Source organism: Pristiophorus japonicus, unplaced genomic scaffold (genome assembly GCF_044704955.1).
Source record: "Pristiophorus japonicus isolate sPriJap1 unplaced genomic scaffold, sPriJap1.hap1 HAP1_SCAFFOLD_1332, whole genome shotgun sequence".
NCBI lineage: Eukaryota > Metazoa > Chordata > Chondrichthyes > Pristiophoridae > Pristiophorus > Pristiophorus japonicus.
The window spans coordinates 51673-75979 of record NW_027251000.1 but is presented as its reverse complement, the minus strand read 5'-3'; the positions used below and the strand labels follow the sequence as shown (position 1 = coordinate 75979).

Genomic DNA, 24307 nt, shown 5'->3' with positions numbered 1-24307 from the left:
GGAGGGGGTATCTTTCGGATGAGACATTAAACCGAGGCCCCGTCTGCCCTCTCGGGAGGATGTATAAGATCCCGGGGCACTATTTGGAAGAAGAACAGGGAGATCTCCCCGGTGTCCTGGGGCCCAATATTTGTCCCTCAATCAACACAACAACAACAGATTATCTGGTCATTATCACATGGCTGTGTGTGGGATCTTGCTGTGCACAAATTGCCTGCCGCGTTTCCCACAATACAACAGTGAGCGCACTCCAAAAGTACGTCATTGGCCGCAAAGCGCTTTGAGGCAAGCGGTGGTCGGGAAAGGGGCTATATAAATGCACGTCTTGTCCTTTTAGTGACTCTCTCTCCACTGTGTTTGAGCACACAGGCACTTTAAGAAGCCCTGGTTCATCCTGCTGGTCTTCCTGCCGGAGATGGTCTTCATGCTTTGCCTGTTCGGCTACCTGGTCGTCCTGATCGTCTACAAGTGGCTGCTGTACACGGCCCGCAATTCCTGGGAGGCTCCCAGTATCCTGATCCATTTCATCGACATGTTCCTCTTCACCAGCTCCCCGGGGAACACTGACCTGTATCCCCATCAGGTGAGGGAGGGGGAGGGGGAGGGGCTGGTCACAGGAGGGGGAGGGGCTGGTCACAAGAGGGGGAGGGGCTGGTCACAGGAGGGGGAGGGGCTGGTCACAGGAGGGGGAGGGGCTGGTCACAGGAGGGGGAGGGGCTGGTCACAGGAGGGGGAGGGGCTGGTCACAGGAGGGGGAGGGGCTGGTCACAGGAGGGGGAGGGGCTGGTCACAGGGTGGGGGAGGGGCTGGTCACAGGGTGGGGGAGGAGGGGGAGGGGCTGGTCACGGGGAGGGGGAGGGGCTGGTCACGGGGAGGGGGAGGGGCTGGTCACGGGGAGGGGGAGGGGCTGGTCACAGGAGGGGGAGGGGCTGGTCACAGGAGGGGGAGGGGCTGGTCACAGGGCGGGGGAGGGGCTGGTCACAGGGCGGGGGAGGGGCTGGTCACAGGGCGGGGGAGGGGCTGGTCACAGGGCGGGGGAGGGGCTGGTCACAGGGCGGGGGAGGGGCTGGTCACAGGGCGGGGGAGGGGCTGGTCACAGGGCGGGGGAGGGGCTGGTCACAGGGCGGGGGAGGGGCTGGTCACAGGGCGGGGGAGGAGGGGGAGGGGCTGGTCACAGGGCGGGGGAGGGGCTGGCCACGGGGAGGGGGAGGGGCTGGTCACAGGGCGGGGGAGGGGCTGGTCACAGGGTGGGGAGGAGGGGGAGGGGCTGGTCACGGGGCGGGGGAGGGGCTGGTCACGGGGCGGGGGAGGGGCTGGTCACGGGGCGGGGGAGGGGCTGGTCACGGGAGGGGGAGGGGCTGGTCACGGGAGGGGGAGGGGCTGGTCACGGGAGGGGGAGGGGCTGGTCACGGGAGGGGGAGGGGCTGGTCACGGGAGGGGGAGGGGCTGGTCACGGGAGGGGGAGGGGCTGGTCACGGGAGGGGGAGGGGCTGGTCACGGGAGGGGGAGGGGCTGGTCACGGGAGGGGGAGGGGCTGGTCACGGGAGGGGGAGGGGCTGGTCACGGGAGGGGGAGGGGCTGGTCACGGGAGGGGGAGGGGCTGGTCACGGGAGGGGGAGGGGCTGGTCACGGGAGGGGGAGGGGCTGGTCACGGGAGGGGGAGGGGCTGGTCACGGGAGGGGGAGGGGCTGGTCACAGGAGGGGGAGGGGCTGGTCACAGGAGGGGGAGGGGCTGGTCACAGGAGGGGGAGGGGCTGGTCACAGGAGGGGGAGGGGCTGGTCACAGGAGGGGGAGGGGCTGGTCACAGGAGGGGGAGGGGCTGGTCACAGGAGGGGGAGGGGCTGGTCACAGGAGGGGGAGGGGCTGGTCACAGGAGGGGGAGGGGCTGGTCACAGGAGGGGGAGGGGCTGGTCACAGGAGGGGGAGGGGCTGGTCACAGGAGGGGGAGGGGCTGGTCACAGGAGGGGGAGGGGCTGGTCACAGGAGGGGGAGGGGCTGGTCACAGGAGGGGGAGGGGCTGGTCACAGGAGGGGGAGGGGCTGGTCACAGGAGGGGGAGGGGCTGGTCACAGGAGGGGGAGGGGCTGGTCACAGGAGGGGGAGGGGCTGGTCACAGGAGGGGGAGGGGCTGGTCACAGGAGGGGGAGGGGCTGGTCACAGGAGGGGGAGGGGCTGGTCACAGGAGGGGGAGGGGCTGGTCACAGGAGGGGGAGGGGCTGGTCACAGGAGGGGGAGGGGCTGGTCACAGGAGGGGGAGGGGCTGGTCACAGGAGGGGGAGGGGCTGGTCACAGGAGGGGGAGGGGCTGGTCACAGGAGGGGGAGGGGCTGGTCACAGGAGGGGGAGGGGCTGGTCACAGGAGGGGGAGGGGCTGGTCACAGGAGGGGGAGGGGCTGGTCACGGGAGGGGGAGGGGCTGGTCACGGGGAGGGGGAGGGGCTGGTCACGGGGCGGGGGAGGGGCTGGTCACGGGGCGGGGGAGGGGCTGGTCACGGGGCGGGGGAGGGGCTGGTCACGGGGCGGGGGAGGGGCTGGTCACGGGGCGGGGGAGGGGCTGGTCACGGGGAGGGGGAGGGGCTGGTCACGGGGAGGGGGAGGGGCTGGTCACAGGAGGGGGAGGGGCTGGTCACGGCGGGGGAGGGGCTGGTCACGGGGCGGGGGAGGGGCTGGCCACGGGGAGGGGGAGGGGCTGGCCACAGGAGGGGGAGGGGCTGGTCACAGGAGGGGTAGGGGCTGGTCACAGGAGGGGGAGGGGCTGGTCACAGGGCGGGGGAGGGGCTGGTCACAGGGTGGGGGAGGAGGGGGAGGGGCTGGTCACGGGCGGGGGAGGGGCTGGTCACGGGAGGGGGAGGGGCTGGTCACGGGAGGGGGAGGGGCTGGTCACGGGAGGGGGAGGGGCTGGTCACGGGAGGGGGAGGGGCTGGTCACGGGAGGGGGAGGGGCTGGTCACGGGAGGGGGAGGGGCTGGTCACGGGAGGGGGAGGGGCTGGTCACGGGAGGGGGAGGGGCTGGTCACGGGAGGGGGAGGGGCTGGTCACGGGAGGGGGAGGGGCTGGTCACGGGAGGGGGAGGGGCTGGTCACGGGAGGGGGAGGGGCTGGTCACGGGAGGGGGAGGGGCTGGTCACGGGAGGGGGAGGGGCTGGTCACGGGAGGGGGAGGGGCTGGTCACGGGAGGGGGAGGGGCTGGTCACGGGAGGGGGAGGGGCTGGTCACGGGAGGGGGAGGGGCTGGTCACGGGAGGGGGAGGGGCTGGTCACGGGAGGGGGAGGGGCTGGTCACGGGAGGGGGAGGGGCTGGTCACGGGAGGGGGAGGGGCTGGTCACGGGAGGGGGAGGGGCTGGTCACGGGAGGGGGAGGGGCTGGTCACGGGAGGGGGAGGGGCTGGTCACGGGAGGGGGAGGGGCTGGTCACGGGAGGGGGAGGGGCTGGCGGGAGGGGGAGGGGCTGGGAGGGGGAGGGGCTGGTCACGGGAGGGGGAGGGGCTGGTCACGGGAGGGGGAGGGGCTGGTCACGGGAGGGGGAGGGGCTGGTCACGGGAGGGGGAGGGGCTGGTCACGGGAGGGGGAGGGGCTGGTCACGGGAGGGGGAGGGGCTGGTCACGGGAGGGGGAGGGGCTGGTCACGGGAGGGGGAGGGGCTGGTCACGGGAGGGGGAGGGGCTGGTCACGGGAGGGGGAGGGGCTGGTCACGGGGCGGGGGGAGGGGCTGGTCACGGGGCGGGGGAGGGGCTGGTCACGGGGAGGGGGAGGGGCTGGTCACGGGGAGGGGGAGGGGCTGGTCACGGGGAGGGGGAGGGGCTGGTCACGGGGAGGGGGAGGGGCTGGTCACGGGGAGGGGGAGGGGCTGGTCACGGGGAGGGGGAGGGGCTGGTCACGGGGAGGGGGAGGGGCTGGTCACGGGGAGGGGGAGGGGCTGGTCACGGGGAGGGGGAGGGGCTGGTCACGGGGAGGGGGAGGGGCTGGTCACGGGGAGGGGGAGGGGCTGGTCACGGGGAGGGGGAGGGGCTGGTCACGGGGAGGGGGAGGGGCTGGTCACGGGGAGGGGGAGGGGCTGGTCACGGGGAGGGGGAGGGGCTGGTCACGGGGAGGGGGAGGGGCTGGTCACGGGGAGGGGGAGGGGCTGGTCACGGGGAGGGGGAGGGGCTGGTCACGGGGAGGGGGAGGGGCTGGTCACGGGGAGGGGGAGGGGCTGGTCACGGGGAGGGGGAGGGGCTGGTCACGGGGAGGGGAGGGGGAGGGGCTGGTCACGGGGAGGGGAGGGGGAGGGGCTGGTCACGGGGAGGGGAGGGGGAGGGGCTGGTCACGGGAGGGGAGGGGGAGGTCACGGGGAGGGGGAGGGGCTGGTCACGGGGAGGGGGAGGGGGAGGGGCTGGTCACGGGCGGGGGAGGGGCTGGTCACGGGCGGGGGAGGGGCTGGTCACGGGGAGGGGGAGGGGGAGGGGCTTGTCACGGGCGGGGGAGGGGCTGGTCACGGGAGGGGGAGGGGCTGGTCACGGGAGGGGGAGGGGCTGGTCACGGGAGGGGGAGGGGCTGGTCACGGGAGGGGGAGGGGCTGGTCACGGGAGGGGGAGGGGCTGGTCACGGGAGGGGGAGGGGCTGGTCACGGGAGGGGGAGGGGCTGGTCACGGGAGGGGGAGGGGCTGGTCACGGGAGGGGGAGGGGCTGGTCACGGGAGGGGGAGGGGCTGGTCACGGGAGGGGGAGGGGCTGGTCACGGGAGGGGGAGGGGCTGGTCACGGGAGGGGGAGGGGCTGGTCACGGGAGGGGGAGGGGCTGGTCACGGGAGGGGGAGGGGCTGGTCACGGGAGGGGGAGGGGCTGGTCACGGGAGGGGGAGGGGCTGGTCACGGGAGGGGGAGGGGCTGGTCACGGGAGGGGGAGGGGCTGGTCACGGGAGGGGGAGGGGCTGGTCACGGGAGGGGGAGGGGCTGGTCACGGGAGGGGGAGGAGCTGGACACGGGAGGGGGAGGGGCTGGTCACGGGAGGGGGAGGGGCTGGTCACGGGAGGGGGAGGGGCTGGTCACGGGAGGGGGAGGGGCTGGTCACGGGAGGGGGAGGGGCTGGTCAGGGGAGGGGGAGGGGCTGGTCAGGGGAGGGGGAGGGGCTGGTCACAGGAGGGGAGGGGCTGGTCACGGGAGGGGGAGGGGCTGGTCACGGGCGGGGGAGGAGCTGGTCACGGGGGCCGTGACCAATGGCCCTCCCCGTGCAGTGACCAATGGCCCTCCCCGTGCAGTGACCAATGGCCCTCCCCGTGCAGTGACCAATGGCCCTCCCCGTGCCGTGACCAATGGCCCTCCCCGTGCCGTGACCAATGGCCCTCCCCGTGCCGTGACCAATGGCCCTCCCCGTGCCGTGACCAATGGCCCTCCCCGTGCCGTGACCAATGGCCCTCCCCGTGCCGTGACCAATGGCCCTCCCCGTGCCGTGACCAATGGCCCTCCCCGTGCTGTGACCGTTCTATGATTGGATGATGACGGCTGCTGTTACACTTACCTCTTGATGTGTGTTACAGCGGGTGGTGCAGATTGTTCTGGTGGTCGTGGCATTATTGTCGGTCCCTCTCCTGCTCCTCGGGAAGCCTGTGTACCTCTACTGTGTACACAAGAGACATGCCAGTCCGAGGGTACGTATGGGCCAGTACCTCTTGCTTCGTATGTCAGCATAATCTTACATAGGGTATACGGCATAGGAAGAGTTCATTCAACCTGTCCAGCCCATGCTGGTGTCTATACTCCACTCTGCACAGTGCTCCCAGTGTGGTCTAACCCAGGTATATGGAGACTAGAACTGTGCACAGTGCTCCCAGTGTGGTCTAACCCAGGTATATGGAGACGAGAACTGTGCACAGTGCTCCCAGTGTGGTGTAACCCAGGTATATGGAGACCAGAACTGTGCACGGTGCTCCCAGTGTGGTCTAACCCAGGTATATGGAGACCAGAACTGTGCACAGTGCTCCCAGTGTGGTGTAACCCAGGTATATGGAGACCAGAACTGTGCACGGTGCTCCCAGTGTGGTCTAACCCAGGTATATGGAGACCAGAACTGTGCGCACTGCTCCCAGTGGGGTCTAACCCAGGTATATGGAGACCAGAACTGTGCACGGTGCTCCCAGTGTGGTCTAACCCAGGTATATGGAGACCAGAACTGTGCACGGTGCTCCAAGTGTGGTCTAACCCAGGTATATGGAGACCAGAACTGTACACGGTGCTCCAAGTGTGGTCTAACCAGGTATATGGAGACCAGAACTGTGCACGGTGCTCCCAGTGTGGTCTAACCCAGGTATATGACCAGAACTGTGCACAGTGCTCCTAGTGTGGTCTAACCCAGGTATATGGAGACCAGAACTGTGCACGGTGCTCCAAGTGTGGTCTAACCCAGGTATATGGAGACCAGAACTGTGCACACTGCTCCCAGTGTGGTCTAACCCAGGTATATGGAGACCAGAACTGTGCACGGTGCTCCAAGTGTGGTCTAACCCAGGCATATGGAGACCAGAACTGTGCACAGTGCTCCCAGTGTGGTCTAACACAGGTATATGGAGACCAGAACTGTGCACACTGCTCCCAGTGTGGTCTAACCCAGGTATATGGAGACCAGAACTGTGCACAGTGCTCCCAGTGTGGTCTAACCCAGGTATATGACCAGAACTGTGCACAGTGCTCCCAGTGTGGTCTAACCCAGGTATATGGAGACCAGAACTGTACACAGTGCTCCCAGTGTGGTCTAACCCAGGTATATGGAAACCAGAACTGTGCACACTGCTCCCAGTGTGGTCTAACCCAGGTATATGGAGACCAGAACTGTGCACAGTGCTCCCAGTGTGGTCTAACCCGGGTATATGGAAACCAGAACTGTGCACGGTGCTCCCAGTGTGGTCTAACCCAGGTATATGGAGACCAGAACTGTGCACACTGCTCCCAGTGTGGTGTAACCCGGGTATATGGAGACCAGAACTGTGCACACTGCTCCCAGTGTAGTCTAACCCAGGTATATGGAAACCAGAACTGTGCACACTGCTGCCAGTGTGGTCTAACCCAGGTTTATGGAGACCAGAACTGTGCACACTGCTCCCAGTGGTGTCTAACCCAGGTATATGGAGACCAGAACTGTGCACGGTGCTCCTAGTGTGGTCTAACCCAGGTATATGGAAACCAGAACTGTGCACAGTGCTCCAAGTGTGGTCTAACCCAGGTATATGGAAACCAGAACTGTGCACACTGCTCCCAGTGTGGTCTAACCCAGGTATATGGAGACCAGAACTGTGCACAGTGCTCCAAGTGTGGTCTAAACCAGGTATATGGAAACCAGAACTGTGCACAGTGCTCCCAGTGTGGTCTAACCCAGGTATATGAGCAGAACTGTGCACAGTGCTCCTCGTGTGGTGTAACCCAGGTATATGGAGACCAGAACTGTGCACGGTGCTCCAAGTGTGGTCTAACCCAGGTATATGGAAACCAGAACTGTGCACACTGCTCCCAGTTTGGTCTAACCCAGGTATATGGAGACCAGAACTGTGCACGGTGCTCCTAGTGTGGTCTAACCCAGGTATATGGAAACCAGAACTGTGCACAGTTGCTCCCAGTGTGGTCTAACCCAGGTATATGGAGACCAGAACTGTGCACGGTGCTCCAAGTGTGGTCTAACCCAGGTATATGGAGACCAGAACTGTGCACAGTGCTCCAAGTGTGGTCTAACCCAGGTATATGGAAACCAGAACTGTGCACAGTGCTCCCAGTGTGGTCTAACCCAGGTATATGACCAGAACTGTGCACAGTGCTCCTAGTGTGGTGTAACCCAGGTATATGGAGACCAGAACTGTGCACGGTGCTCCAAGTGTGGTCTAACCCAGGTATATGGAAACCAGAACTGTGCAAACTGCTCCCAGTGTGGTCTAACCCAGGTATATGGAGACCAGAACTGTGCACGGTGCTCCCAGTGTGGTCTAAACCAGGTATATGGAGACCAGAACTGTGCACACTGCTCCCAGTGTGGTCTAACCCAGGTATATGGAGACCAGAACTGTACACACTGCTCCCAGTGTGGTCTAACCCAGGTATATGGAGACCAGAACTGTACACTGTGCTCCCAGTGTGGTCTAACCCGGGTATATGGAGACCAGAACTGTGCACGGTGCTCCCAGTGTGGTCTAACCCAGGTATATGGAGACCAGAACTGTGCACAGTGCTCCCAGTGTGGTCTAACCCGGGTATATGGAGACCAGAACTGTGCACAGTGCTCCCAGTGTGGTCTAACCCGGGTATATGGAGACCAGAACTGTGCACGGTGCTCCCAGTGTGGTCTAACCCAGGTATATGGAGACCAGAACTGTGCACAGTGCTCCCAGTGTGGTCTAACCCGGGTATATGGAGACCAGAACTGTGCACAGTGCTCCCAGTGTGGTCTAACCCGGGTATATGGAGACCAAAACTGTACACACTACTCCCAGTGTAGTCTAACCCAGGTATATGGAAACCAGAACTGTGCACAGTGCTCCCAGTTTGGTCTAACCCAGGTATATGGAGACCAGAACTGTACACAATGCTCCCAGTGTGGTCTAACCCAGGTATATGGAGACCAGAACTGTGCACAGTGCTCCCAGTGTGGTCTAACCCAGGTATATGGAAACCAGAACTGTACACAGTGCTCCCAGTGTGGTCTAACCCAGGTATATGGAAACCAGAACTGTACACAGTGCTCCCAGTGTGGTCTAACCCGGGTATATGGAGACCAGAACTGTGCACGGTGCTCCCAGTGTGGTCTAACCCAGGTATATGGAAACCAGAACTGTACACAGTGCTCCCAGTGTGGTCTAACCCGGGTATATGGAGACCAGAACTGTGCACGGTGCTCCCAGTGTGGTCTAACCCAGGTATGTGGAGACCAGAACTGTGCACGGTTCTCCCAGTGTGGTCTAACCCAGGTATATGGAGACCAGAACTGTGCACAGTTGCTCCCAGTGTGGTCTAACCCAGGTATATGGAGACCAGAACTGTGCACGGTGCTCCAAGTGTGGTCTAACCCAGGTATATGGAGACCAGAACTGTGCACAGTGCTCCAAGTGTGGTCTAACCCAGGTATATGGAAACCAGAACTGTGCACAGTGCTCCCAGTGTGGTCTAACCCAGGTATATGACCAGAACTGTGCACAGTGCTCCTAGTGTGGTGTAACCCAGGTATATGGAGACCAGAACTGTGCACGGTGCTCCAAGTGTGGTCTAACCCAGGTATATGGAAACCAGAACTGTGCAAACTGCTCCCAGTGTGGTCTAACCCAGGTATATGGAGACCAGAACTGTGCACGGTGCTCCCAGTGTGGTCTAAACCAGGTATATGGAGACCAGAACTGTGCACGGTGCTCCAAGTGTGGTCTAACCCAGGTATATGGAAACCAGAACTGTGCACACTGCTCCCAGTGTGGTCTAACCCAGGTATATGGAGATCAGAACTGTACACACTGCTCCCAGTGTGGTCTAACCCAGGTATATGGAGACCAGAACTGTACACTGTGCTCCCAGTGTGGTCTAACCCGGGTATATGGAGACCAGAACTGTGCACGGTGCTCCCAGTGTGGTCTAACCCAGGTATATGGAGACCAGAACTGTGCACAGTGCTCCCAGTGTGGTCTAACCCGGGTATATGGAGACCAGAACTGTGCACAGTGCTCCCAGTGTGGTCTAACCCGGGTATATGGAGACCAAAACTGTACACACTACTCCCAGTGTAGTCTAACCCAGGTATATGGAAACCAGAACTGTGCACAGTGCTCCCAGTGTGGTCTAACCCAGGTATATGGAGACCAGAACTGTACACAGTGCTCCCAGTGTGGTCTAACCCAGGTATATGGAAACCAGAACTGTACACAGTGCTCCCAGTGTGGTCTAAACCAGGTATATGGAGACCAGAACTGTGCACAGTGCTCCCAGTGTGGTCTAACCCAGGTATATGGAAACCAGAACAGTGCACAGTGCTCCCAGTGTGGTCTAACCCAGGTATATGGAGACCAGAACTGTGCACGGTGCTCCCAGTGTGGTCTAACCCAGGTATATGGAGACCAGAACTGTGCACGGTGCTCCCAGTGTGGTCTAACCCAGGTATATGGAGACCAGAACTGTGCACGGTGCTCCCAGTGTGGTCTAACCCAGGTATATGGAGACCAGAACTGTGTACAGTGCTCCAAGTGTGGTCTAACCCAGGTATATGGAAACCAGAACAGTGCACGGTGCTCCCAGTGTGGTGTAACCCAGGTATATGGAGACCAGAACTGTGCACACTGCTCCCAGTGTGGTCTAACCCAGGTATATGGAAACCAGAACTGTGCACGGTGCTCCCAGTGTGGTCTAACCCAGGTATATGGAGACCAGAACTGTGCACGGTGCTCCCAGTGTGGTCTAACCCAGGTATATGGAAACCAGAACTGTGCACGGTGCTCCCAGTGTGGTCTAACCCAGGTTCGATACAGGTTGAATATAACGTCCCTACTTTTCAATTCTGTAGCACGATAAATAAACCCTAGTGCTTGTTTTTTGATGGCCTTGCTAACCTGTGTCGCAATGTTTAGCGATGTGTGTATCTGTATCCGAGATCCCTTTGTTCCTCGACCCCTCCCAGACTCTCACCTTCCCAGTAATAGTAACCTTCCCATTCTTCCTCCCACACTATAATGTCTCACATTTATCGCTGTTAAATTTCATTTGCTAATTACATGCCCATTCTGCAAGTTTATTAATGTGTTCCTCTAACTGCGTGCAGTTCTGCTCTCCGTATTTACGAAAGGAGATACTTTGCTTTGGAGGCAGTTCAGAGAAGGTTCACTCGGTTGATTCCGTGGATGAGGGGGTTGACTTATGAGGAAAGGTTGAGGAGGTTGGGCCTCTAATCATTGGAGTTCAGAAGAATGAGAGGTGATCTTATCGAAACGTATCAGATTATGAGGGGCTCGACAAGGTGGGTGCAGAGAGGATGTTCCCACTGATGGGGGAGACTAGAACTAGGGGGCATGGTCTTAGAATAAGGGGCCGCCCATTTAAAACTGAGATAAGGAGGAATTCCTTCTCTCAGAGGGTTGTAAATCTGTGGAACTCGCTGCCCCAGAGAGCTGTGGAGGCCGGGACATTGAATATATTTAAGACAGTGATAGACAGTCTCAGTACTGCCCCTCCGACAGTGCGGCACTCCCTCAGTACTGCCCCTCCGACAGTGCGGGGCTCCCTCAGTACTGTCCCTCCGACAGTGCGGCACTCCCTCAGTACTGCCCCTCCGACAGTGCGGGGCTCCCTCAGTACTGCCCCTCCGACAGTGCGGGGCTCCCTCAGTACTGCCCCTCCGACAGTGCGGGGCTCCCTCAGTACTGTCCCTCCGACAGTGCGGCACTCCCTCAGTACTGTCCCTCCGACAGTGCGGCACTCCCTCAGTACTGTCCCTCCGACAGTGCGGCACTCCCTCAGTGCTGCCCCTCCGACAGTGCGGCACTCCCTCAGTGCTGCCCCTCCGACAGTACGGCGCTCCCTCAGTACTGTCCCTCCGACAGTGCGGCACTCCCTCAGTACTGTCCCTCCGACAGTGCGGCACTCCCTCAGTACTGCCCCTCCGACAGTGCGGCACTCCCTCAGTACTGTCCCTCCGACAGTGCGGGGCTCCCTCAGTACTGTCCCTCCGACAGTGCGGGGCTCCCTCAGTACTGCCCCTCCGACAGTGCGGTGCTCCCTCAGTACTGTCCCTCCGACAGTGCGGCACTCCCTCAGTACTGTCCCTCCGACAGTGCGGCACTCCCTCAGTACTGCCCCTCCGACAGTGTAGCGCTCCCTCAGTACTGTCCCTCCGACAGTGCGGCACTCCCTCAGTACTGTCCCTCCGACAGTGCGGCACTCCCTCAGTACTGTCCCTCCGACAGTGCGGCACTCCCTCAGTACTGTCCCTCCGACAGTGCGGTGCTCCCTCAGTACTGTCCCTCCGACAGTGCGGGGCTCCCTCAGTACTGCCCCTCCGACAGTGCGGCACTCCCTCAGTACTGTCCCTCCGACAGTGCGGCGCTCCCTCAGTACTGTCCCTCCGACAGTGCGGTGCTCCCTCAGTACTGTCCCTCCGACAGTGCGGTGCTCCCTCAGTACTGTCCCTCCGACAGTGCGGCACTCCCTCAGTACTGTCCCTCCGACAGTGCGGCACTCCCTCAGTACTGTCCCTCCGACAGTGCGGGGCTCCCTCAGTACTGTCCCTCCGACAGTGCGGTGCTCCCTCAGTACTGTCCCTCCGACAGTGCGGCACTCCCTCAGTACTGTCCCTCCGACAGTGCGGCACTCCCTCAGTACTGCCCCCCCGACAGTGCGGCACTCTCTCAGTACTGGGTAGCCGGGGAATGTGGGCCTGGGATTATGAAGCTTGAAACCCTGGTATTGGGAATCGGGGGCGGGAGAGCGTGAGGCTCATTGAGCTACAGTTGAGACCTTCCTGATGAATTGGAGAGAGTTCTGTGCCCAGACAGAGGACACCATTAACTCATTTCTTTTACAGGGTGGATATCAGAGTCTGGACCAAGAGCCTGGAGACTCGATAAATATAGCGGAAAACGACATCGACAAGGGAGACCAGAATGGACATGAGGACGTGAGTGTAGAGGGAGCTTTACTCTGTATCTAACCCCCTGTACCTGCCCTGGGAGTGTTTGATGGGACAGTGTAGAGGGAGCTTTACTCTGTATCTAACCCCCTGTACCTGCCCTGGGAGTGTTTGATGGGACAGTGTAGAGGGAGCTTTACTCTGTATCTAACCCCCTGTACCTGCCCTGGGAGTGTTTGATGGGACAGTGTAGAGGGAGCTTTACTCTGTATCTAACCCCCTGTACCTGCCCTGGGAGTGTTTGATGGGACAGTGTAGAGGGAGCTTTACTCTGTATCTAACCCCCTGTACCTGCTCTGGGAGTGTTTGATGGGACAGTGTAGAGGGAGCTTTACTCTGTATCTAACCCCCTGTACCTGCCCTGGGAGTGTTTGATGGGACAGTGTAGAGGGAGCTTTACTCTGTATCTAACCCCCTGTACCTGCCCTGGGAGTGTTTGATGGGACAGTGCAGAGGGAGCTTTACTCTGTATCTAACCCCCTGTACCTGCCCTGGGAGTGTTTGATGGGACAGTGTAGAGGGAGCTTTACTCTGTATCTCACCCCCTGTACCTGCCCTGGGAGTGTTTGATGGGACAGTGTAGAGGGAGCTTTACTCTGTATCTAACCCCCTGTACCTGCTCTGGGAGTGTTTGATGGGACAGTGTAGAGGGAGCTTTACTCTGTATCTAACCCCCTGTACCTGCTCTGGGAGTGTTTGATGGGACAGTGTAGAGGGAGCTTTACTCTGTATCTAACCCCCTGTACCTGCCCTGGGAGTGTTTGATGGGACAGTGTAGAGGGAGCTTTACTCTGTATCTAACCCCCTGTACCTGCCCTGGGAGTGTTTGATGGGACAGTGTAGAGAGAGCTTTACTCTGTATCTAACCCCCTGTACCTGCCCTGGGAGTGTTTGATGGGACAGTGTAGAGGGAGCTTTACTCTGTATCTCACCCCCTGTACCTGCCCTGGGAGTGTTACGTTGGGAAGGGGAGTTATGTTGGGTGGAGAGGGAGATTTACTTTGGGGACGAGGGTAAATTTTGAGGATGTTTCCTGAAAATTGCAAAGTGCTGCAGTACAGCGGGACCTGGGGGTTACTTGTGCATGAAACACAAAAGGTTAGTCTGCAGGTACAGCAAGTGATCAGGAAGGCCAATGGTATCTTGGCCTTTATTGCAAAGGGGGATGGAGTATAAAAGCAGGGAAGTCTTGCTCCAGTTACACAGGGTATTGGTGAGGCCACACCTGGAGTACTGCGTGCACAGTTCTGGTCTCCGTATTTACGAAAGGATACACTTTGCTTTGGAGGCAGTTCAGAGAAGGTTCACTCGGTTGATTCCGGGGATGAGGGGGTTGACTTATGAGGAAAGGTTGAGGAGGTTGGGCCTCTACTCATTGGAGTTCAGAAGAATGAGAGGTGATCTTATGGAAACGTATCAGATTATGAGGGGGCTCGACAAGGTGGATGCAGAGAGGATGTTCCCACTGATGGGGGAGACTAGAACTAGGGGGCATGGTCTTAGAATAAGGGGCCGCCCATTTAAAACTGAGATGAGGAGGAATTTCTTCTCTCAGAGGGTTGTAAATCTGTGGAATTCTCTGCCTCAGAGAGCTGTGGGAGCCGGGACATTGAATATATTTAAGGTGGAGATAGACAGATTTTTGGGCGATAAGGGAGTGAAGGGTTATGGGGAGCGGGCGGGGAAGTGGAGCTGAGTCCATGATGGGATCAGCCCATGGTGGTATTAAATGGCGGAGCAGGCTCGAGGGGCCGTATGGCCCACTCCTGCTCCTATTTCTTATCTTCTTATGACTGTGACTAATTTCTCTCCCTCCAGTTTGACATCGCAGATGTCTTCATGAAGCAAGCCATTCACACCATCGAGTACTGTCTTAGCTGTATCTCCAACACGGCCTCTTACCTGCGACTCTGGGCCCTCAGCCTGGCTCACGCACGTGAGTAAAGCCATTATTTCCCGGTCAGCCAATGGGATTCGTTCCCAGAGAGAGTGGGGCGAGGGATGCGGGGTCAGTCACGAACCTCTCGCCCTCTGCGCTCAAATCCTTGCCTCCAATCAGAGGGTGTCCCTATTGTGAGGGATATGGACAATGGAGGACCATTTCTCAAACCTCGGGAGCATCTTATCAACAAGGGCAGACATTGAAGATGAGATCCAACACCGCCTCCAGTGCAGCCTTCGGGCGCCTGAGGAACAGGCCCTCAAATCCACCACCCAGCTCATGGTCTACAGGGCTGTAGTGATACCGACCCTCCTGTATAGCTCAGAGACATGGACCATGTACAGTAGGTATCTCACCCCCAGCACCCAGCTCATGGTCTACAGGACTGTAGTAATACCCACCCTCCTGTATAGCTCAGATACATGGACCATGTACAGTAGGTATCTCACCCCCAGCACCCAGCTCATGGTCTACAGGGCTGTAGTAATACCCACCCTCCTGTATGGTTCAGATACATGGACCATGTACAGTAGGTATCTCACCCCCATCACCCAGCTCATGGTCTACAGGACTGTAGTAATACCCACCCTCCTGTATGGTTCAGATACATGGACCATGTACAGTAGGTATCTCACCCCCAGCACCCAGCTCATGGTCTACAGGGCTGTAGTAATACCCATCCTCCTGTATAGCTCAGATACACGGACCGTGTACAGTAGGTATCTCACCCCCAGCACCCAGCTCATGGTCTACAGGACTGTAGTAATACCCACCCTCCTGTATGGTTCAGATACATGGACCATGTACAGTAGGTATCTCACCCCCATCACCCAGCTCATGGTCTACAGGACTGTAGTAATACCCACCCTCCTGTATAGCTCAGATACATGGACCATGTACAGTAGGTATCTCACCCCCAGTCCCCAGCTCATGATCGACAGGGCTGTAGTAATACCCACCCTCCTGTATAGCTCAGATACATGGACCATGTACAGTAGGTATCTCACCCCTAGCACCCAGCTCATGGTCTACAGGACTGTAGTGATACCCACCCTCCTGTATAGCTCAGATAAATGGACCATGTACAGTAGGTATCTCACCCCCAGTACCCAGCTCATGGTTTGCAGGGCTGTAGTAATACCCACCCTCCTGTATAGCTCAGATACATGGACCATGTACAGTAGGTATCTCACCCCCAGCTCATGGTCTACAGGGCTGTAGTGATACCCACCCTCCTGTATAGTTCAGATACATGGACCATGTACAGTAGGTACCTCACCCCCAGCACCCAGCTCATGGTTTACAGGGCTGTAGTAATACCCACCCTCCTGTATAGCTCAGATACATGGACCATGTACAGTAGCTATCTCACCCCCAGCACCCAGCTCATGGTCTACAGGGCTGTAGTAATACCCACCCTCCTGTATAGCTCAGATACATGGACCATGTACAGTAGGTATCTCACCCCCAGCACCCAGCTCATGGTCTACAGGGCTGTAGTAATACCCACCCTCCTGTATGGCCCAGAGACATGGACCATGTTCAGTAGGTATCTCACCCTCAGCACCCAGCTCATGGTCTACAGGGCTGTAGTAATACCCACCCTCCTGTATGGCTCAGAGACATGGACCATGTACAGTAGACACCTCAAGTCGCTGGAGAAATACCACCAACGCTGTCTCCGCAAGATCCTGCAAATCCCCCGGGAGGACAGACGCACCAACGTTAGCGTCCTCGACCAGGCCCAACATCCCCAGCATCGAAGCACTGACCACACTTGACCAGCTCCGCTGGGCAGGGCCACATTGTTCACATGTCCCCCCAGACACGAGACTCCCCAAAGCAAGCGCTCTACTCGGAACTCCTTCACGGGCAAACGGGCCAAAGCTGGGCAGAGGGAACGTTACAAGGGACCCACCCTCAAAGCCTCCCTGATAAAGTGCAACATCCCCACCGACACCTGGGAGTCCCTGGGCCCAAAGACCAGTCCGCCCGGAGTGGAGGAAGTACATCCGGGAGGGCGCTGAGCACCTCGAGTCTCGTCGCCTGAGAGTGTGCAGAGACCAAGCGCAGGCAGCGGAAGGAGCGTGCGGCAAACCTGTCCCACCCTCCCCTTCCCTCAACGTCTATCTGTCCCACCCTCCCCTTCCCTCAACGTCTATCTGTCCCACCCTCCCCTTCCCTCAACGTCTGTCTGTCCCACCCTCCCCTTCCCTCAACGTCTGTCTGTCCCACCCTCCCCTTCCCTCAACGTCTATCTGTCCCACCTGTGACAGGGACTGTGGTTCCTGTATTGGGCTGTTCAGTCACCTGAGGACTCACTGTTAGAGTGGGAGCAAGTCTCCCTCGATTCCCAGGGACTGCCTATGATGGTGATGAAGAAGATTAATCTGCTGGGTTGTGGGGCAAAGGGCAGGGTGGGGGGGGGAGTGTGGGACTGATTGGGTCGCTCTGTCACAGAGCCGGCATGGGCTCGATGGGCCCAATGGTCTCCTCCTGTGGTGCGAGATTCTGTGGTTCTAGCTGGAAGACCAGTACTGACCCGTCCCACTGTCCTTACAAGAGGATTTGAGTACAGGAGCAAGGAGGTCTTACTCCAGTTATACAGGGCCTTGGTGAGACCACACCTGGAGTACTGTGCACAGTTCTGGTCTCATTACCTAAGGGAGGAGGTACTTGTCATCGAGGGAGTGCAGCGAAGGTTCACCAGACTGATTCCTGGGATGGGGGGATTGTCCGATGAGGAGAGATTGAGCAGACTAGGCCGATATGTAACGTAGCCAAGTTTGCTGATGATATAAAGATGGGAGGAAAAGCAATGTGTGAGGAGGACACAAAAAATCTGCAGGAGGACACAGACAGGCTCAGTGAGTGGGGCAAAAGTTTGGCAGATGGAGTATAATGTGGGAAAGTGTGAGGTTATGCAGTTTGGCAGAAAAAAAATCAAAGAGCAAATTATAATTTAAACGGAGAAAGATTACAAAGTGCGGCAGTACAGCGGGACCTGGGGGTTACTTGTGCATGAAACACAAAAGGTTAGTCTGCAGGTACAGCAAGTGATCAGGAAGGCCAATGGTATCTGGGCCTTTATTGCAAAGGGGATGGAGTATAAAAGCAGGGAAGTCTTGCTCCAGTTACACAGGGTATTGGTGAGGCCACACCTGGAGTACTGCGTGCACAGTTTTGCTCTCCGTATTTACGAAAGGATATACTCGCTTTGGAGGCAGTTCAGAGAAGGTTCACTCGGTTGATTCCGGGGATGAGGGGGTTGACTTATGAGGAAAGGTTGAGGAGGTTGGGGACCTCTACTCATTGGAGTTCAGAAGAATGAGAGGTGATCTTATCGCAACATATCAGATTATGAGGGGGGGCTCGACAAGGTGGATGCAGAGAGGATGTTCCCACTGATGGGGGGAGACTAGAACTAGGGGGCATGGTCTTAGAATAAGGGGCCGCCCATTGAAAACTGAGATGAGGAGGAATTTCTTCAGAGGGTTGTAAATCTGTGGAACTCGCTGCCTCAGAGAGCTGTGGAAGCCGGGACATTGAATATATTTAAGGTGGAGATAGACAGATATTTGAGCGATAAGGGAGTGAAGGGTTATGGGGAACGGGCGGGGAAGTGGAGCTGGGTCCATGATCGGATCAGCCATGATCGTATTAAATGGCGGAGCAGGCTCGAGGGGCAGAATGGCCCACTCCTGCTCCTATTTCTTATGTTCTGATGATCGAGTACAGTAGTAGTGAGGTTGGGGACAGCAACAAACAAGAAATTAGGGATGTGTGCAATAAAGGTACAGCAGTTATCATGGGCGACTTTAATCTACATATTGATTGGGCGAACCAAACTGGTAGCAATGCGGTGGAGGAGGATTTCCTGGAGTGTATTAGGGATGGTTTTCTAGACCAATATGCCGAGGAACCATCGAGAGGGCTGGGTGATGTATAATGAGAAAGGACTAATTAGCAATCTTGTTGTGCGAGGCCCCTTGGGGAAGAGTGACCATAATATGGTAGAATTCTTTATTAAGCTGGAGAGTGACACAGTTAATTCAGAGACTAGGGTCCTGAATTTAAGGAAAGGTAACTTCGATGGTATGAGACGTGAATTGGCTAGAATAGACTGGCAAATGATACTTAAAGGGTTGACGGTGGATATACAATGGCAAACATTTAAAGATCACATGGATGAACTTCAACTATTGTACATCCCTGTCTGGAGTAAAAATAAAACAGGGAAGGTGGCTCAACCGTGGCTAACAAGGGAAATTAAGGATAGTGTTAAATCCAAGGAAGAGGCATATAAATTGGCCAGAAAAAGCAGCAAACCTGAAGACTGCGAGAAATTTAGAATTCAGCAGAGGAGGACAAAGGGTTTAATTCGGAGGTGGAAAATAGAGTATGAGAGGAAGCTTGCTGGGAACATAAAAACTGACTGCAAAAGCTTCTATAGATATGTGAAGAGAAAAAGATGAGTGAAGACAAACATAGGTCCCTTGCAGTCAGATTCAGGTGAATTTATAATGGGGGAACAAAGCAATGGCGGACCAGTTGAACAAATACTTTGGTTCTGTCTTCACGAAGGAAGACACAAATAACCTTCCGGATGTACTAGGGGACCGAGGGTCTAGGGAGAAGGAGGAACTGAAGGATATCCTTATTACACGAGAAATTGTGTTGGGGAAATTGACGGGATTGAAGGCCGATAAATCCCCGGGGCCTGATAGTCTGCATCCCAGAGTACTTAAGGAAGTGGCCTTTGAAATAGTGGATGCATTGGTGGTCATTTTCCAACAGTCTATCGACTCTGGATCAGTTCCTATGGACTGGAGGGTAGCTAATGTAACACCACTGTTTAAACAGGGAGGGAGAGAGAAAACAGGTAATTATAGACCGGTTAGTCTGACATCAGTAGTGGGGAAAATGTTGGAATCAATTATTAAAGATGAAATAGCGCATTTGGAAAGCAGTGACAGGATCGGTCCAAGTCAGCATGGATTTACGAAAGGGAAATCATGCTTGACAAATCTTCTGGAATTTTTTGAGGGTGTTACTAGTAGAGTGGACACAGGAGAACCAGTGGATGTGGTGCATTTGGACTTTCAAAAGGCTTTTGACAAGGTCCCACACAAGAGATTGGTGTGAAAAATTAAAGCACATGGTATTGGGGGTAATGTACTGACGTGGATAGAGAACTGGTTGGCAGACAGGAAGCAGAGAGTCGGGATAAACGGGTCCTTTTCAGAATGGCAGGCAGTGACTAGTGGGGTACCGCAGGGCTCAGTGCTGGGACCCCAGCTCTTTACTATATACATTAATGATTTGGATGAAGGAATTGAGTGTAATATCTCCAAGTTTACAGATGACACTAAGCTGGGTGGCGGTGTGAGCTGTGAGGAGGATGCTAAGAGGCTGCAGAGTGACTTGGTCAGGTTAGGTGAGTGGGCAAATACATGGCAGATGCAGTATAATGTGGATAAATGTGAGGTTGTCCACTTTGGGGGCAAAGACACGAAGATAGAATATTATCTGAATGGCAGCAGATTAGGAAAAGGGGAGGTGCAACGAGACCTGGGTGTCATGGTTCATCAGTCATTGAAAGTTGGCCATGCAGGTACAGCAGGCAGTGAAGAAGGCAAATGGTATGTTGGCCTTCATAGCTAGGGGATTTGAGTATAGGAGCAGGGAGGTCTTACTGCAGTTGTACAGGGCCTTGGTGAGGCCACACCTGGAGTATTGTGTTCAGTTTTGGTCTCCTAATCTGAGGAAGGACGTTCTTGCTATTGAGGGAGTGCAGCGAAGGTTCACCAGACTGATTCCCGGGATGGCAGGACTGACATATGAGGAGAGACTGGATCAACTGGGCCTGTATTCACTGGAGTTTAGAAGGATGAGGGGGGGATCTCATAGAAACATATAAAATTCTGACGGGACTGGACAGGTTAGATGCAGGAAGAATGTTCCCGATGTTGGGGAAGTCCAGAACCAGGGGGGTCACACAGTCTGAGGTTAAGGGGTTGGCCGTTTAGGACCGAGATGAGGAGAAACTTCTTCACCCAGAGAGTGGTGAACCTGTGGAATTCCCTGCCGCAGAGAGTTGTTGGGACCAGTTCATTGGATATATTCCAGAGGGAGTTAGATGTGGTCCTTACGGCTAAAGGGATCGAGGGGTATGGAGAGAAAGCAGGAAAGGGGTACTGAGGGAAAGATCAGCCATGATCTTATTGAATGGCGGTGCAGGCTCGAAGGGCCGAATGGCCGACTCCTGCGCCAATTGTCTATGTTTCGAGATTGGACCTACATTCTCTGGAGTTTAGAAGAATGAGAGGGCTTCTCGTTGAAACAGACACAATTCTGAGGGGGATTCTGGGGGGTAGATGCAGGGGAGAGTGTTTCCCCCCCGGGGCTGCTGGGGAGTCTAGAACCAGGGGGGTCACACAGTCTCAGGATCAGGGGGGGGGCGGCCATTGAGGACTGAGATGAGGAGGAATTCCTACACCCGGAGGGGTGGTGAATCTCTGGGATTCTCTGCCCCCGGAGGGCTGTGGAGGCTGAGTCGTTGCGTACATTCAAGGCCGCGATCGAGGGATCTTTGGATATTCAGGGAATCGAGGGATCTGGGGAATGGGGGCGGGAACGTGGGGTCGTAGGTCAGCCGCGATCTCGTTGGATGGCGGAGCCGGCTCGAGGGGCCGAATGGCCGGACTCCGGCTCCCCGGGTCTTGCGGCTGACCGCGTTGTGTTCTTGTGTAGAGCTCTCCGAGGTCCTGTGGAACATGGTACTGCGGCAAGGCTTGCGTCGGACGGAGCTGTACTGGTCGCTGGGTCTCTTGGTTGCCTTCGCCTTCTTCGCGGTGCTGACTGTGGCCATCCTGCTGGTGATGGAGGGTCTTTCGGCGTTCCTACACGCTCTCCGGCTGCACTGGTAGGTCCCTGGGGGGAGGGGAGGGGGGAGGGAGGGGTCTGTCCTGTTCCTACACACTCTCCCCCTACACTGGTAGGTCCCTGGGGGGAGGGGAGGGGAGAGGGAGGGGTCTGTCCTGTTCCTACACACTCTCCCCCTACACTGGTAGGTCCCTGGGGGGAGGGGAGGGAGGAGGGAGGGGTCTGTCCTGTTCCTGCACACTCTCCGGCTACACTGGTAGGTCCCTGGGGGGAGGGGAGGGGGGAGGGAGGGAGGGGTCTGTCCTGTTCCTGCACACTCTCCGGCTACACTGGTAGGTCCCTGGGGGGAGGGGAGGGGGGAGGGAGGGTCTGTCCTGTTCCTACACACTCTCCCCCTACACTGGTAGGTCCCTGGGGGGAGGGGTCTGTCCTGTTCCTGCACACTCTCCCCCTACACTGGTAGGTCCCTGGGGGGAGGGGAGGGAGGAGGGAGGGGTCTGTCCTGTTCTTACACACTCTCCCCCTACACTGGTAGGTCCCTGGGGGGAGGGGAGGGAGGGGTCTGTCCTGTTCTTACACACTCTCCCCCTACACTGGTAGGTCCCTGGGGGGAGGGGAGGGGGGAGGGAGGGGTCTGTCCTGTTCCTACACACTCTCCCCCTACACTGGTAGGTCCCTGGGGGGAGGGGAGGGGGGAGGGAGGGGTCTGTCCTGTTCCTGCACACTCTCCCCCTACACTGGTAGGTCCCTGGGGGGAGGGGAGGGGGGAGGGAGGGGTCTGTCCTGTTCTTACACACTCTCCCCCTACACTGGTAGGTCCCTGGGGGGAGGGGAGGGGGGAGGGAGGGGTCTGTCCTGTTCCTACACACTCTCCCCCTACACTGGTAGGTCCCTGGGGGGAGGGGAGGGGGGAGGGAGGGGTCTGTCCTGTTCCTACACACTCTCCCCCTACACTGGTAGGTCCCTGGGGGGAGGGGAGGGGGGAGGGAGGGGTCTGTTCTGTTCCTACACACTCTCCCCCTACACTGGTAGGTCCCTGGGGGGAGGGGTCTGTCCTTTTCCGACACACTCTCCCCCTACACTGGTAGGTCCCTGGGGGGAGGGGAGGGGGGAGGGAGGGGTCTGTCCTTTTCCGACACACTCTCCCCCTACACTGGTAGGTCTGGTGATCCACCTCCATCACCACCGCCCCTTCATCTGTGGGTCAGACAGCAGAGGTCACGTGTGAGCAGCTCGGGGAGCAGGGGAGGGGGGAGCATCTTGGCAATAGTGACCATAATGTAGAGGGAGCTTTACTCTGTATCTAACCCCCTGTACCTGCCCTGGGAGTGTTTGATGGGACAGTGTAGAGGGAGCTTTACTCTGTATCTAACCCCCTGTACCTGCCCTGGGAGTGTTTGATGGGACAGTGTAGAGGGAGCTTTACTCTGTATCTAACCCCCTGTACCTGCCCTGGGAGTGTTTGATGGGACAGTGTAGAGGGAGCTTTACTCTGTATCTAACCCCCTGTACCTGCCCTGGGAGTGTTTGATGGGACAGTGTAGAGGGAGCTTTACTCTGTATCTAACCCCCTGTACCTGCTTTGTTTCCCTGTCTCAGGGTGGAGTTCCAGAATAAGTTCTACACCGGCTCTGGGTACAAATTCCTCCCTTTCTCTTTCTGCCTGTTGGAGGGAGATGATGAAAATCTCTGATGAGCGCTGGGGTCTATCCTTGCTTCTCCCCTTGAGTCGAGGGGTTCGTTGGAACACAGATCGAGATGACACACTGACCCAAGACACTGCTCATCAAGTCGCTTAATCTTCAGGGTCAGGGACGCGAGGAGGATGAAATATATGAACAGAGACAGTCCGGGATCGCCTGAATGATGACTGGACATGATCTGTTTGTCGTCTGATCGACCACGAATCCATGTGGTTAACGGGACTTTGCACAATAAACCTGGTTCTATCTTTCCATCTTCGATATCTCTGTCTTCACTCACTGGGCCTAAAATGTCGGAGATCTTCACCTCTCCCCCCACCCCGCCCCCCCGCCCCCCGGGGCTGGTTACACCGAGCCCTCCTCAAACAAAGTCTTCACATTCTCCCATCCTCCAGCCAACATCCCACTCCATGTCCCAACACCCCTCCCTATCTCTGTAACCCACTCATGTTCCTACACCCCTCCCTATATCTGTAACCCCCTCCATGTCCCAACACCCCTCCCTATCTCTGTAACCCACTCCATGTCCCAACACCCCTCCCTATCTCTGTAACCCCCTCCAGCCCCTACACCCCTCCCTATCTCTGTAACCCCCTCCAGCCCCTATACCCCTCCCTATCTCTGTAACCCTCTCCATGTCCCAACACCCCTCCCTATCTCTGTAACCCCCTCCAGCCCCTATACCCCTCCCTATCTCTGTAACCTCCTCCAGCCCCTACACCCCTCCCTATCTCTGTAACCCCCTCCAGCCGCTACACCCCTCCCTATCTCTGTAACCCACTCCATGTCCCAACACCCCTCCCTATCTCTGTAACCCCCTCCAGCCCCTATACCCCTCCCTATCTCTGTAACCTCCTCCAGCCCCTACACCCCTCCCTATCTCTGTAACCTCCTCCAGCCCCTACACCCCTCCCTATCTCTGTAACCTACTCCAGCCCCTATACCCCTCCCTATCTCTGTAACCTCCTCCAGCCGCTACACCCCTCCCTATCTCTGTAACCCCCTCCAGCCCCTACACCCCTCCCTATCTCTGTAACCCCCTCCAGCCCCTACACCCTCCCTATCTCTGTAACCCCCTCCAGTCCCTACACCCCTCCCTATCTCTGTAACCTCCTCCAGCCCCTACACCCCTCCCTATCTCTGTAACCCCCTCCAGCCCCTACACCCTCC

At 57.9% G+C, this 24307-nt stretch overlaps 1 protein-coding gene across 2 annotated transcripts; it reads left to right on the top strand.

Moving 5' to 3' along the window:
• Positions 1 to 8: 8 nt before the first annotated feature.
• Positions 9 to 23389, top strand: LOC139242443 (V-type proton ATPase 116 kDa subunit a 2-like). Of its 2 annotated transcripts, XM_070870351.1 has the most exons (6): positions 12 to 583; positions 5508 to 5618; positions 12503 to 12595; positions 14426 to 14543; positions 21303 to 21474; positions 23034 to 23389. In XM_070870351.1, exons 1-6 carry the CDS (start codon positions 416 to 418, stop codon positions 23125 to 23127), a joined length of 756 nt encoding a protein of 251 aa, XP_070726452.1. In that variant the 5' UTR covers positions 12 to 415; the 3' UTR covers positions 23128 to 23389. The 2 variants fall into 2 exon arrangements, with proteins under 2 accessions (XP_070726453.1, XP_070726452.1); XM_070870352.1 differs by lacking the exon at positions 5508 to 5618 and having other exon boundaries at positions 9 to 583.
• The last annotated feature ends 918 nt before the right edge of the window (positions 23390 to 24307 follow it).

What these genes read in the sequence shown, in the direction of transcription:
- LOC139242443 (XM_070870351.1), top strand. Translation starts at nt 416, where the DNA reads ATGGTCTTCATGCTTTGCCTGTTCGGCTACCTGGTCGTCCTGATCGTC. An exon ending in CTGACCTGTATCCCCATCAG is followed by an intron (nt 584 to 5,507) that starts GTGAGGGAGGGG and finishes TGTGTGTTACAG; the next exon opens with CGGGTGGTGCAGATTGTTCT. An exon ending in CACGCTCTCCGGCTGCACTG is followed by an intron (nt 21,475 to 23,033) that starts GTAGGTCCCTGG and finishes TCCCTGTCTCAG; the next exon opens with GGTGGAGTTCCAGAATAAGT.